At 41.2% G+C, this 14,232-nt stretch overlaps 1 protein-coding gene across 1 annotated transcript in view; it reads left to right on the top strand.

The window, feature by feature from the left end:
* Positions 1–14,232, top strand: part of mmp16a (matrix metallopeptidase 16a (membrane-inserted)) — a gene marked incomplete at its 3' end in the record, with an annotated part of 71,422 nt that overhangs the window by 8,644 nt on the left and 48,546 nt on the right. The window contains exons 2-3 of the mRNA XM_083995942.1: positions 8,434–8,582; positions 10,564–10,686. Coding sequence (XP_083852068.1) covers positions 8,434–8,582; positions 10,564–10,686 — 272 coding nt within the window. The remainder of the gene's footprint in view (positions 1–8,433; positions 8,583–10,563; positions 10,687–14,232) is intronic.

Raw genomic sequence — 14,232 nt, 5'->3', positions numbered from 1 at the left:
AGTCTTGTATATTAAATTCTGGCAGCCCGCCCCCATCTTACCTGGACAACGATGAATCGCCATCAGCAGCAAAATAGACTGTACTTGCTTTATAAATTCACTCAGTCAGGGTTAAAAAGGGTTAATTCAGCTTATGTTCTGAATATCTGAATATATATATATATTTTTTCTTGCACAGTAATAACAAAGAACCGATAGGAAGAGCAGCACAGATAAAATCCTAATGGCATCCATCCATGGAGCTATCTGTTTGCTGATAGCACAGGCTGAATTTACGTTACTTTATCTTCGTTTGCTTCTGGTATTAGTTTGCGTTGGAGACTATTTTGTTCCTGAAAGGTCTTTAATGTAACTGGATAAGAGCCTCATGGGGAAAAAAAGAGGATATTATATTTTCTCTCTCACCTTCTTTTAGAGCAGATGTGAAGAACAACATTTAAAACCAGAAACTGTTTTTATTTTTCCTCAGTGTGACAAAGGTGAAAGACAAGTGCAGAGCTTACAGCTGAGGCATCAGAGGCATGAGAGAGATGATCCACTTCAAAGTGCAGGGAAATCAAGTGTGGAGAACTGAGAAACAGGCTCGGTGTATGTCAGACTTTTTGGTCAGCATGCCGGTGGACTCCTTATCTTTCAAGCTATTCTTGCAGGAAGTTCTTTGTATTTCTATAACGATACATCCACCACCTTGCTCACCAGTTGGCCTTGTTGGGGTGAGCAGTTTTGTTTTGTTTGGTTCATTACTTGGATCATTTGGTGCCACCCGCTGCTCGGCCTGCTCTTTGTTTTCTTTCTGTTGTTGAATTATTGAATTATTTCTTTTAGCTTTAAGTAAACCATTTGTTCTGTGAACAAAAGAAGCTTTTGTAAACAAGATGAAATGGATTTATGTTGCTTACCTCTGCTCCCCTGCTGGGTTGTAACACCACCTGAGAAGTGACTGGTTGTAGCTTCATATTAAAAGAGTATTAGAGTTATATCATATATCTTGTGCAAACAAATACATCCATTATACAGACGGACATGAATTTAATACTGACATACTTAAGTTTTTCTGTCAGAGTCTTTAGGTTCTTTCTAAGTAATTTCACTTTTTGCTGTAAGCCTGTGTGTTTTCAAAGAGCTGAAATGCACCAAAGCACCATTTCCTGCTTTGATCCAAGGAAAAGGACTACAGAGGTGAAAATACTACAAGTGACCTATAATGCAGCACTGTTTGAAGTATAGTTCTCAGCCTGTGTTGTTATCATTGCACAGACATGGAGTCCACATAGCAGCCGTATTGAGCGGCATCATCTTTGCTCACAACGAGCTCCCTCGTTATCCAGTGGAGGAGAGAAAGACAGAGAGAGATATAAAGAGAGAGAGAACTGTCTTATTGAATAAGGAGGCTGTCGAGCTGGAGCCTTTTGCTCCTCTCATCGGCAGGACACCAGGAACCATAGATCAGAAAGAAAGAGTGAATCGATGAAGATGAGAGGAGAGGAGCAGAGAGGGAGGATAAAGACAGAAAACAGAGGAAAGAAAAGAGCTTTGTCCTGACTCAGAGAAAAAAAAAAACATCTTTAGGATTCACTTCTCGGATTAAAAGAAGGTGGGTCACTGTGCTGGAAGCAGGGAAACTCACCTGAGCTGTCAACTGAGTGTCATAATCCAGACAGTGATAGTATCTGCTCAGCATGTGCTCAACTTCCTTCTGAAAAGTTGCACTATAGCACTGATGCTCAACTGTAACATGTAACCACTTCCCAGACATAATCTTTACACTTTGGCATCATGAGTCTCAAAAAGCTTTTGCAGTATTTTCATATTTGAGCCTTGAACTCTTTGAATCCAGTGTTGCAGCCTTGGTGTCTCTGACCGTGGAGTATTCAGATCCTCTGTGTGAGTGACGCACTAATGAAAGACACATATTAGAGGTAGTAATCATTACTATGACTGTATTTTATTCATTTATTTAATGAAATATGCAGCAGTAGTAATAATAATGATGAATGGCCATGACACAAGGCCACGGTGGATATTATAAAGGGCTCTGAAGCAGGTGGAGTAAGTGTGTTCAGGATGTGTTCATATCTCTCTTATCATTTCAACTACAGAAAAAAAAACTGTTGCTGCAGCAGGTGCATGATTCAAGAGTTTTGTTCTTAGCCTCTTTAATATTAATTTACAATAAACCAATCACAGTGCTGTCACCTGTTCCCCATAAAACCCAGGTATGATTGCCTCTTGGTGTATTGCCATAATGATTGCACAGTATTTCACACAGAGTTTGACTCTACTTTCCATGACTTGATCACATATTGTTGTGACCGACCAGTGAGCTCAGTCCTGACATAGCAGCTCTGTGCACTCTGAGGTCTGAACTTCAAGTTGCCTCACTATGTGTTGCAAGACCGTGAAGCTTTGACAGGAAAACAGATTTTTTAAATCTGCACAGAAACTGACAGACGGTCAGTCTGAGGACTGTGAAACTGATATATCATGTTCTCTCCTCCAGCAGATTCACCTCTTAGCCTTTTGTCTTTATTTTGGACAGGATAGGAGAAGAAGCCTCTTCATTACACCACCATAGTTAAGAAACTTAGTGGTCCTAAAACTGACCCCTGTGGAACCTCTCGAGTTATTTCAGAGTGTTTATATAGAAGTGATCCTGGAGTACTGTCAGAGAGATAAGAGGCGAAGCATTTAATTGCCCTTAAGGATATAATCATGTACAATGAGCACGGCTCAGTAATTATCTGTCTGCGATTCTATATCCACCTCTGCGTGAACCAAACTTTGACGTCAGTACCAGGATCAGCAGCCACATCCTGATTAATGATGCGATGCAGAAGAGACTCGGTCGTCGTGTTATGTGTGTGTGCGCGAGCATAAAAAAAAAGTTTCACTGAAATTACTGCCTGCTCTCTTCTCCAACAGTATATCCACTTTTTGTGCTGTCTTGCTGTTTTCCCTGCAGTGCTGTATATAAAAAAGCAGTGTGACAGCTCCACCCTCCATATCCTGCCTCCATCTCTGCTTTTTCGTCTCTTAGGGGGACACTGCGCAGCCCCTCACCGCCGTCCAATATCCTGTTAATATCTGAGTGACGGGAACATCTAACAACAGCCTCTGCTCCCTCTTTCTCTGATGGCTCCTGTTTATATCTGTAGCTCATAATGGCTGCGGTGTCTGGAAGCACAAACACATCACACGGCTTCACTTACTACTCGCTGCCTCCACCTCTTAATAAGGCCACCCCGTCGTCTTTTCTGTGCAGCATCTTATTTCCATAATGGTCTTGTAGCTTGTACTCATACGGGCAAACTGCATTTTAATGTACATCTTCTCCTCACAATACACATCACATTATGCTCCTGTGACAACCTGGCACTTCAATATATGCACAGTAACGTTCAAGCTGTAAATTCAAATTAGGTTGAATCAAATGGAAACTTTCCGTATGTCTGCAACATCTTAAGGCTGCAACTAATGAATATTTTCAATTTCATCCACTGGTTATTTTCTTGATCAATAGTTTGGATGTTATAATTTACCACAGTCAAAGGAGTTTTGTTCAGATGTCCAAAGTAGATGAGATGAGATGAAGCATCACATCCTCGCACCTGAGAAGCAGTGAACCAGTGAATGTTTGTGCTTTAAAAAAAAATGACCTGAACGATGAATCGATTATCAAAATAGCCGAGGTAATTTTCCTTTTCAGTTAATAGTTGTAGAGCAAATCTTTTCCCCGTGGGATGGAGAACAAATGAGTCTACACTCTGCAGTCTCCCTTCGACTTAGTGAATCTTGTGTTGAATTGAAATGTTTCTCTGCTGCTTTAAACACCACAGGGGGAAATAAACGGCCTCATTGCGTTTGGATTTCTGTTTGGCTAAATATGCAGTGCCACGTCTAAACTATACACTTTTTCATCAATATCTTTTTCTCGCTCTTCTTTTTTTTTCCCCCAGCAGGGAAATCACCGGGGTGGTGGTGGTGGTTGTGGTGGTTAGAGGACAGGGCCAAATGTGGTTATAATAAAAAAGCACCAGTGTCAACGAGGGGACATGAGAGAGGACAGATGATTGTAGGACCAGAAAAAGGAGAGTGGTGGACAAAAAGAGAAGATGCTGGAAGACGAAACCAAATGTGTGACACCAGCTGAGTGATTGGGCTTCTATTATGGAGCTGGTAAGGTTGTAAAGCATGGCTCTAAATGAGTTTGAATGTCTAATGTAAATGTTGCTTGACTTATCATCACATTTACAGATTTAGACGTTTAAACCTGAAAGTTTCCACGGATTAGAGGCGAGATTTGAATGTCTGTAATAAAAACTGCTCTAATGTTTGCTGCAGCGTTGCAAAGATTTAATATAGGATTGTGTGCAGGCCTCTCCCAGGCACCACACACACACACACACACACACACACACAAACACACACTTAGGCAGAGATTAACATGCACTCTCTCTGTTTTGTATGCTGGGACTTGTGACACTGTTTTAACAGCGGAGAGATCTGAAACTCGGAGCAGCTCAAAAATAACTCAGTGCAGAGCTGGCAGGGTGTAACCAAAGGTCAGTCAGTCATCAGAGCATTTCAAACCCAAATCACAGTTTGTACTTTCAGAAATTCACTGTCGAGTCGCACACACACACACAGGTTTCATCAGAAAACCAAGGCAGGCAGGCAGGCAGAGGAGACAGAGGAGACGGAGCACCCAGCTGAGAGAGATAAAACATTTAAGATGGTGCAGAAGGGAAAAGGTGGAAGATGACGCCCGAGCCTGCAGGGAGGTGTCAAGAAATGTCAATCATGACGCGTGCGTATAACGTTTTGACATCTGCCACGCTGTGAACGGGAGCTCGGACATGAAGTCATCGCTGCAGAGCGTGAACCTCTGTGCACGTGTCCACCTGCCTGTCATCCTCGGGGGGACAGGTGGGCAGAGCATCAAGGCTTCGACAGCGAACCAGTCAGAGCAGGTTAAACTGCAGAGAGACGGTCTGAGTCATGTACAGGTCCCTCAGCAGCAAAGACTGAGTCTAATACAAATAATCTCAACGATGCTGCTTTAGCTGATGACTTATTATTATTATCACGGCTGGCTGACTACAAGTGAAGGATTTTTACCTTTTTTTTTTTTACTTTCACATCTTCCTTTTGGATTTCATTATTCTAACATTGATTTATTTTGGAAACAGTTTGTTTTATGAGCCTTGTGATTTATTTATACTTTATGAGGCTGTTCCCTTGAAAGAACTGTTTAATTTACTCACCAGAAAAACGGAGCTGGAGACAAAAGCTCTAAAATAACATTCAGTTTGTGGTAGTTGTGCCGAGTTTGTATTCAGATATACATTGTTTTGCTAACTGAAATCTAATTATTCATTTTGATCAAAACTATTGAGGAAGTTGTTTGTTCCCATGGAAAATATTTATTCGACAGACATGATGTCAGTTTTTTGTTGATCTCTTGTTATGAAACTGTGAATTTCTTTACACTGAACTGACTGATATTCACTCAGTGTCCCAATGATACACTGCAGTATCACAATTTTCATCCGTCTATTGGCTATATCATAGGGTTGCTGGAGCCAATCCCATCTGACATATGGACGAACATGTAGAGACAAACAACCGGACACACTCACATTCACACCTATGGGTGATTTAGAGTCACCAATAAACCTAATGCACATGTGTTAAGAGTGGGAGGAGAACCTGGAGAGAACCCACACAGAAAAAAAAGGAAAGGAAGAAAAGCACCAGGGGGTCGAACCCATAACTTTCGGACTACCCACTCCCTGTTCAACTGCATCACCTGTTTTGAATACTTTGTAGTGGCACTAATGTTGTAAAAATTGTGATTTTTTTTTTTTTTTTTCATGATAGGGAACATAAATACTGTCCTATGCATCAAACCGGTCATAAATGGAGAAGTGCACATATATTTTGTAGAAACTTTCCCTTTAACACAAGCAGACAGGACCTCCTCACTGGCATTGCCCATCTAGACTGCACCTGCTCCGTCTCTGCTTTAGCCTCCACTTTCATCCCATAGATGAGCTAACAAGGTTGAACATATGAAATGCCTCAGAGAAAAAATAAACAAACTGAAAAAGAAAAAATATTGAGCTGACCAAAGGTACTCAAAACCACAAAAATACACCTTCGGAGGGATATCAAAAGTTCAAATAAAACTCTGAAAAAGTGTACAACATGGGGCCTTTAACTGATATTTCAGAAATGAATTCCTCAAAAATAAAAAAATAAAAAGCTACCGTGCTGTATTTTATTACTGGCTTCTGTTCAGCCCTCACTTTCTGTTTAACCGCTGCACATTCAGGGACCTGGGCTTCCCTCCACTACCTGTAGACACATCCAGGAGTGAGACTATTATTATTATTAATCTTCTTCCACTTGAATGTTAGCTCAGTCCCGCTCACAAAGGTTGGGATCTCTCCTTCAGCTTCTCTGTGGAGCGGCTGATTGGTGTTTGGCGCTGAACAGTAGGTTCACTCACTGTAACAGAAGATGTAGAATCACATTTGTTGGAGCTGCTGGGTAATAGTTAGCTCTCCATTGTGTTCTCTCCGCTTGTTCTCCCACCATGCATCTCTTCATGTTCAGCGAATTTCCTTCTCAGTGTGCGTGTGCAGTCAGCAGCAGGCCTCCGTCATGACTGAAGCAGCTCGACTCGGGTTTCACAGCACAGAAACACCGAAGCTCCCCGGGTTCATCCGCTCTTTAAGATCGCTTTTTTGTGTCAACACTTCAAACAATGCAGTTTAGCCCTCTGTGGGTTTTAATGGTTGGCTTTGTGTTGCTAAATGCAGCAGTTGGTGAATTGTATTTACCATTTTTATGATGAAGACTGAGAGGATGCAGACAGGCCGGGACGATCCAAATCCTTAAAGCCTCTCTCGTGTGGGAAAGCCCGACCGATCCCTCCTCTGCCTGGTCCAAAGACCTGAGCTGTGATTCCTCCTGGCAGGATTTTATACAGACTCTGAAAGCTCCATTACACTAAAGCCTTTTCCCTGACAAGCACAGTGACATGATAACAGATGACATCCTGCTCTGTGCACTGCTGTACAGATCTGCACTGTTCTTCATACACCACTTTTCCTTACACCGACATCTGCGAAAAAGAAAAAATCCTTTAGGTCTGTTACTTTTTCCTTTACTGTAGCTACATACACACCGATCAGCCATGACATTAAAACAGGCGAGTGCTTTTAATGTTGTGACTGATCTCTGTATGTTTTTGACTGTATGTTGAGTGAAGCTGTGCAGGGAGGGGAATAATTGAAACTGCAAATTACTTTTCAAATCAAATTACTAATGACTCAGAATCAAGGAAACTGATTTACACAACACTAAAAACCAGGCACCTGTTTTAATGTTAATACTGCTCGGTTTCTTCATGACTTTTAAATGGTAAAGTTTTTTTTTATTTTTTTACACATATTACCTTTTTTTCGCTGAGTCTATATTTTCCTCAGGCACAAATACAAAACTGTAAATTCATATCTGGCCACTGCGACCTCACACTCTGGCCCTGTGTGTCCTGAGCTGCTGTGTGTTCAGTGCCTTGCTTTGAGGCACTTTAGAGGCAGGTGTTGAAAGATGAACATTTTCCCATCCACATTTTTACAGCTTGTCCAGTAAATCAAACTGGTGAGTGGTGACTGTGTTTCCGCCTCACAACCGAGTCTATAAAAGAAGAGTTTCTTCAGACGTGACTGAAATATTATATGTTAGCATCTTAGCTTTGCATAACAGAAAGGTTTGACATGTTAATCATTTATTAGCAGGTCAAATGAGATTTTGGATTAATACAAGAGTAAATAAACAGTGATAAGTTGAGGTTTTACTGTTTTGTGCCTCAATGTCTCTTGTGAATCAGCTGTGAAGTGCCTGTTTCCCATTGAAGGTGTTGGTGACTCAGAGTTTGAATCAACATAGAACTCTCCTGCTTCAATCACAGTTCAAAGGATTAATAAATGAAATATCTGCTTCTTTGATTGAAAGTGAAAGCTACAAGCTTGTGGACACATAAACATAAAGGGAGGCGTTAAATAAACAACTCCCAAGGTGCTTTTAGGCAAGAATCATTCAATCATACAAGGGCTCATATATGGTTTTAAACACCTGACACTTTCTCCATGGCAACTGAGGCCCATGGGTGGAGGCCACTGCTTGTGTTTACTTGATCCATAACCCTCAGTGTCATTCAGGACCTTTTAAAGAGAAATTGACCTGAACTCAGACCGAGAATACACTTTAGGCGACTTTATCAGGTGATGTTACATATTTAGAGGTGCAGATGATCTGACTCTTTGCCATGATGTTGAACTTTGAACAACAGATCTGCAGTCGCCTCCTGTGCTCCAGCCAGCGTCTAAAGCCTTTCCTCTCTGTCTGTGTGTTTTGTGTTTGCAGGCCTGGCTCCAGAGGTATGGCTACCTCCCCACTGCAGACCCCAGAATGTCAGTGCTGCGTTCTGCCCGAGTCATGCAGTCCGCTATCGCTGCCATGCAGCGCCGCTATGGCCTCAATGTCACAGGGACTCTGGACAGCAACACTATAGAGTGAGTCACACCTTTTCTTTTTTAAAGATGCCACTGTTTGAGCTTTGTTCACTTTTATAATACGTTTCTGTAGATATAGTCTACTTGCCAACAATGAGTACCCGGAAATGTTGAGTACCCCAAAGTTTTATGTTAGAAATATATAGTATGGGTCCCCAGTATTCAGAAACTGCCGGATGCTAACTTATATATATTTGGCAATTAGCACAATTGACATAATTAGCATAAATTAGCATAATTGCCTATATGGGCAATATTTCAACAAAATTGACTTGGCTGATCTGGGCAATATTGGAGTGGTTTTAGGGGTTATAGATGATGCTGAATCCATTTCTGACATTTTCAAAATTCAAAATGGCTGTCTAAACCGGAAGTGACCAGATTGAAATCCATCAAAATCGGCCCACTGGCAGTTAAAATCTGGTCACTTCCGGTTTAGACAGCCTTTTTGAATTTTGAAAATGTCAGAAATGGATTCAGCATCATCAATAACCCCTAAAACCACTCCAATATTGCCCAGATCAGCCAAGTCAATCTTGTTGAAATATTGCCCATATAGGCAAAATATGCTAATTTATGCTAATTATGTCAATTGTGCTAATTGCCCAATATATATAAGTTAGCATCCGGCAGTTTCTGAATACTGGGGACCCATACTATATATTTCTAACATAAAACTTTGGGGTACTCAACATTTCCGGGTTCACAATGGGGCCCTATGGGCTGGTAAGTAGACTAATACCAAGAAAATAATGTGTGAATTATTCAAATCTGATCCAGTGTGAGTGTTAATTTCCTGTTTAAACATGCATGTTAGCTACTCGTGTGGATAAACTGACAAATTCAAGACTTTCAAACCAATGATTTCTAATGTGATGAATTATTGAGATACCAAAACATTAGCCAAACTGGCTGAGGCCGTTACTTGATGTACTGTTGCTGCTTTTCATGCTTGGTTTCCATCATCTGATAAAGACGACAAGAGGAAATCTGAAAGCACTTAGGCACAGATTCGTCCCTTTAAGAATGGACAACATAGACCGAGAAGCAGAGCTGTTGTTGAAATAGTTATTCATGGAGTTTTATTATCGAGATCTGTGAAAATGGAGATAAAATGTTATCCGAGACTCATTCAGATCCATTTTTAGCTTCCTGAAGGCAGACGCAATGTTACCCTAATGTGGCTTAAGTGGGTAATTTTTAATTTTGTCAATGATTTTAGCCGGAGTACACCTCTGCTGCTGTCAGAACAAAAGGCTGCAAAATGCCAAAAGTATTGATACTCGGTGGAAGAGAAAGCAGAGAAGGGACAAAGTCTGCTCCCTCTTCACTCCAGTAAAGACATAAAACCGCCTGAACATGCAGATTAAACAGTGCATCTCATTACGGGGTGATAAAATCCTGCTGAGACGATGGTGAGATGTTGATGCTTTTATGTCCATAACGGAGCGCAGGCTTCACTCTGCTCAACCCTGAGGCGTTCACCTGCAGATCACTATCACAGTGCTCACTGACATTTGTCCCTGCCGCTGAAATACCATCCCTGCTACAAATAGCACAGAGTTTAAATTGGCCACTGAACTGTAACATGGCGGTGTGGTGGCAAACGGTGTGAAAGCAGGCTAACATCTGTCCAACCACTTGGCCGAACACTGAGCGAGTGTGATGATGATGAGCTAACTGTCTGCCTGTTTGTTTCCCCTCTGCTGCTCCTTGTTGATGCAGCGATAACACGATAAGGTGAGGTGTCTTATGCATACATGAATTCATCAGCGCCCATCAGCATGTTTTGTGTTTTAGTGAATTCACTCGTTATCATCTAAGTGTTTTTGCATTTCATCCATGTTGCACAGAGAGCTTGAAATGACAGAGAAAGTTTCATCGTCACAGTCTGCCTCTGTTCATCGCATCATTAGCTCACACCCCATAGTAATGTACAGTATACTGTATATATACTGATGCTGTCTCCTCTCTCCTGCAGGTGGATGAAGAGGCCCAGATGTGGAGTTCCTGACCAGATAGGGGGTGCGTCCAAATTCAGCGTGAGGAAACGGCGGTACGCCCTCACAGGGCAGAGGTGGCAGCACAAACATATCACATACAGGTGGGTGGATTCAGGTTGATCAAGTTTTTTATGGTCAATTTTCTTTTTTAAGTTAATTTGAGGAGGATTTATTACAGTATTTTATAAAAAATCCTCCACTTACGCTGCCCATTGAGGAAACTCTACGTCCAGTCAAAGAGAAAACTAGAGAGAGAGAGAGGCCTGTACTGTACATGCAAACTTGGCTCCCGGACTTAAGATGTGTTATTGACCTTTTCATTAAGATCCACATTCTTTGCAGAGACAGAAAATAAACATCTGCTGCTTCTGTTCGGGCAGTTCTTGCACTTTTATTTCCCCGCACATTTGTCTTTTTTAAGCTCCTCCCTATTTCTGTCATTAATGTGGCAGCCTATTTGTAACGTTTTATAAACTGCTGAACACAGTCAATACTCGATCACATGTAATGGACCGAAAACTGCTCCTCTTTAACCTTTGACCTTTGACCTACATAAACCATCATGAATAGGGGAAAAGGAGAGTCTGTAAGAACTGTAAAACATGCATGCACTGCACAGGCCTCCTCATCTATTTCATAATTCACAAGCGCATTTTCTGACATGAATCATAATGTATACCGTAGTACAGTACAACATGCTGCAGTTATATAATATTTCTCTGATGATTTAGTGAGCGGCCAGTTGCCCAGTTTCTGTAATATTTTATACCTCCTATACTGTGGCCTGCTTCCAGCTACATGTTCCACAGGATAATCCTCAAGAAGTGGCCCTGGGTTTTTTATTTCTGCTCTGCCTTGAGGATAAATGTATAAGCAGTATTACATGCTGTATATAATCTAGTGGATCAGTGACCCACAGCTGGAGTAGGACTGTATATCACCGATGGCAGCGCCCGCATCCAGGTTTCCTGCCTGTGCGTTTTTCTTTTTAAAATACGACGCCAAGGATCGGGGTGTGGAAGTGGATTTGGTGAGCGCTCAGTTAATCGGTGCCGTCACAGGTTTGAAGGAAAGAGGAAAATGGGCAAGTGTGATGAAGAGAGGAGGATGAGGAAGAGGAGGAGAGAGGAGGATGAGGAAGAGGAGGAGAAGGAAGAGGAGGGGAAGGGTTGAAATGAGGAGTGTTGGAGGAGAAGCAGCTGCTGAGAAAGAGATGAGCTGAGAGGAGGAAACCCCAGCGGAGGGCAGAGGGTGCTCTTTGACAGATTAGGGTTACGTAATGGGATAGGAGTATTCTCACTGTGTGTGTGTGTGTGTGTGTGTGTGTGTGTGTGTGTGTGTGTGTGTATTGTACATGGACGTGTGCCTGGCCTCCAGTTTGCAGTCAGATGTGCCTGCAGCAGCTGCTCCTTTTTTTTCTGTTTTCTTTTTTATCTCTGATCGGTGCAGTGGAGGTAGTTTGAGAATGCTATGGTGGCCCAGAAGGCTCAGTACATTAAAAATTAACAAAACATCACGTACATAGACAAAACACAAACAAATTCAGAAAACTGATCTATACATTTATGGTATATTCATGTATGTCAACCTGTATTAACTGTAAATGTCAACCAATACAGATAAAGAATAAGATAAATCTTAAAAAGTCACTATAGGACTCAGATCCCAGCAGGTTCGTCACTTTTTTAATTTTGATTAGTCGTTCACAGCGTCTGTTGGTAAATTGATGATGTTTTTTTTTTTTTTTTTCACTTTATTACAGTAAATAAAATCCATATCATACATACACACACACATACATACAGAACAGGCAGAGACAGGTTTAAGTTTGTCTCTCTCTCAGACCAACGTTCACAGCATCAAAGTAGAGATAAATAAAACAAAGGTGTTATAGACCCAGAGATGTGCAGTGATCACACCTAACATGCAACTGTGGACGTTCTCTCTTTTGTTTTCTTCCTTTTGGTAATAAAACATCCCATAGGAAACATCCACAATTGTTAACAAACAGGCATACAAATAAACAGACAAGCAAACAAAACAAACAAATAAACAAACAAAAAGAAAGAAAAACAACCACATTGTCCAGATTTTTACCGAGCTATCTCTTCTCTAGTAAACTCCCCTCTGGAAGGGTATAGCCAGGACAGTACGGCGGAAACAACTCGAGTCTCTTTTCTTTCTTCTTTTATTTGTTTCACACACAGTATCCGATGGTTAGCCTGCCTGCTACAGCTAACTTTACACCGTGGGTTAGCTTCTCGACTAGGTTCGACTGTTTCGACTAGTTTTCTTAGCTTGACTAGTTTTCTTAGAGCTCTTGACTAGGTTGTAAACCTAAAATGTAGACACAAACACAAAATGTACTGTAAACATTATACAGATATTCATATTAAATGATTTCTTGTTCACAGTTGCATTGAACATTACTCACCGACAAGGCGTACCGGTCCTGACAATAACTCACAAATGAGGTAGAGAAAAAAAAGGACTGTGCCTTGTGACACACTGCGCATGCTCCTACGCACGCGGTCTGGGAGTGCACTTAACATGTATCACGCATGACAATGAATTAACAGCAACGGCTGCTGGAAAGTTCTACACACATCATTCTAAATCTTGATCACCCCTACCTCACCCACCCCCCACCCCCCCAAGAAAAACACAAAAAAAACAAAAAAAAAAACAACAACAAACAAAGACACAAAACATAATATAGACAACCCACCCCCACCCAAAACCCCTACCCAGAATATAATAGAAAGAAGAAGAAGAGAGAAAAATAGAAAGTAAAAATAAAGCCATCCAACCCTTCCCCTTCCCCTCAGTTCCTTCCCACCTCCATGTGACCCTCCTCTGTTGCAAGAGAAAAAAAGAAAAGAAAAAGGGAAAGACATATGCATCTACAATATGGTCTTAACTAACTCTAGAGCATCTTTCCTGATTTGAATGGCCTTTCCACTAGACTTACTTACTCTGGCCACTGACAGCTCCATAGCTGCATAGATGTTTTTTGAAATATTTTGTCTGTTTGCACCTGTCTTCTAAGTCACAGTGCGTTGACCACTATAGATTTTCCAGCTAATTGCCTGTTGACTTTCTTCATGAACATTGGTTGAAATGTATTTCCCAGAATGCCTTGCACCCTGTGGTTCTAATTATAAAGGACAGAGCTAATTGGTACAGTAATTAAGTACCTGCTCGTCATTAGCTACAGGTTAAAGTCATACGCTTTCTTAACAATCTCCATATAACCAGCTCACACTCGGTTACTGTAGCAACAAACTGTTCCTTTGTTTCCCTTTTAATTACCAATTAGTACCAAAGTGGCCTTTCGTGGAAATATCCTTGTAATTAACAGACGGATACCGAGTTGTAGTTTAGTAAATTATGAGGAAAGTTTCCAGGAATGAGTTGGAAAATATTGGGCTGTAAAATAAAATGTTACCGCCATGTTTATATGATCTCATTATCTCCTCGATGAAACATCACTGATTCAGTATCTTTCGTACTTTTTCAACTTTGACTCAATTAATGTAAAATGCAGATTTCCTCAAAGGAAAACACAGTTAATCATAACGTTAGTCTTTATTTTTGTTTTGTTTTGGTTTGGTTAGTGTTGTGCAGCTGCAGTGAGTCAAAGCTGG

The sequence above is a fragment of the Trachurus trachurus genome, assembly GCF_905171665.1.
Source record: "Trachurus trachurus genome assembly, chromosome: 20".
NCBI classification, from domain to species: Eukaryota; Metazoa; Chordata; class Actinopteri; order Carangiformes; family Carangidae; genus Trachurus; species Trachurus trachurus.
This window is presented reverse-complemented; position numbering and strand designations above follow the sequence as displayed.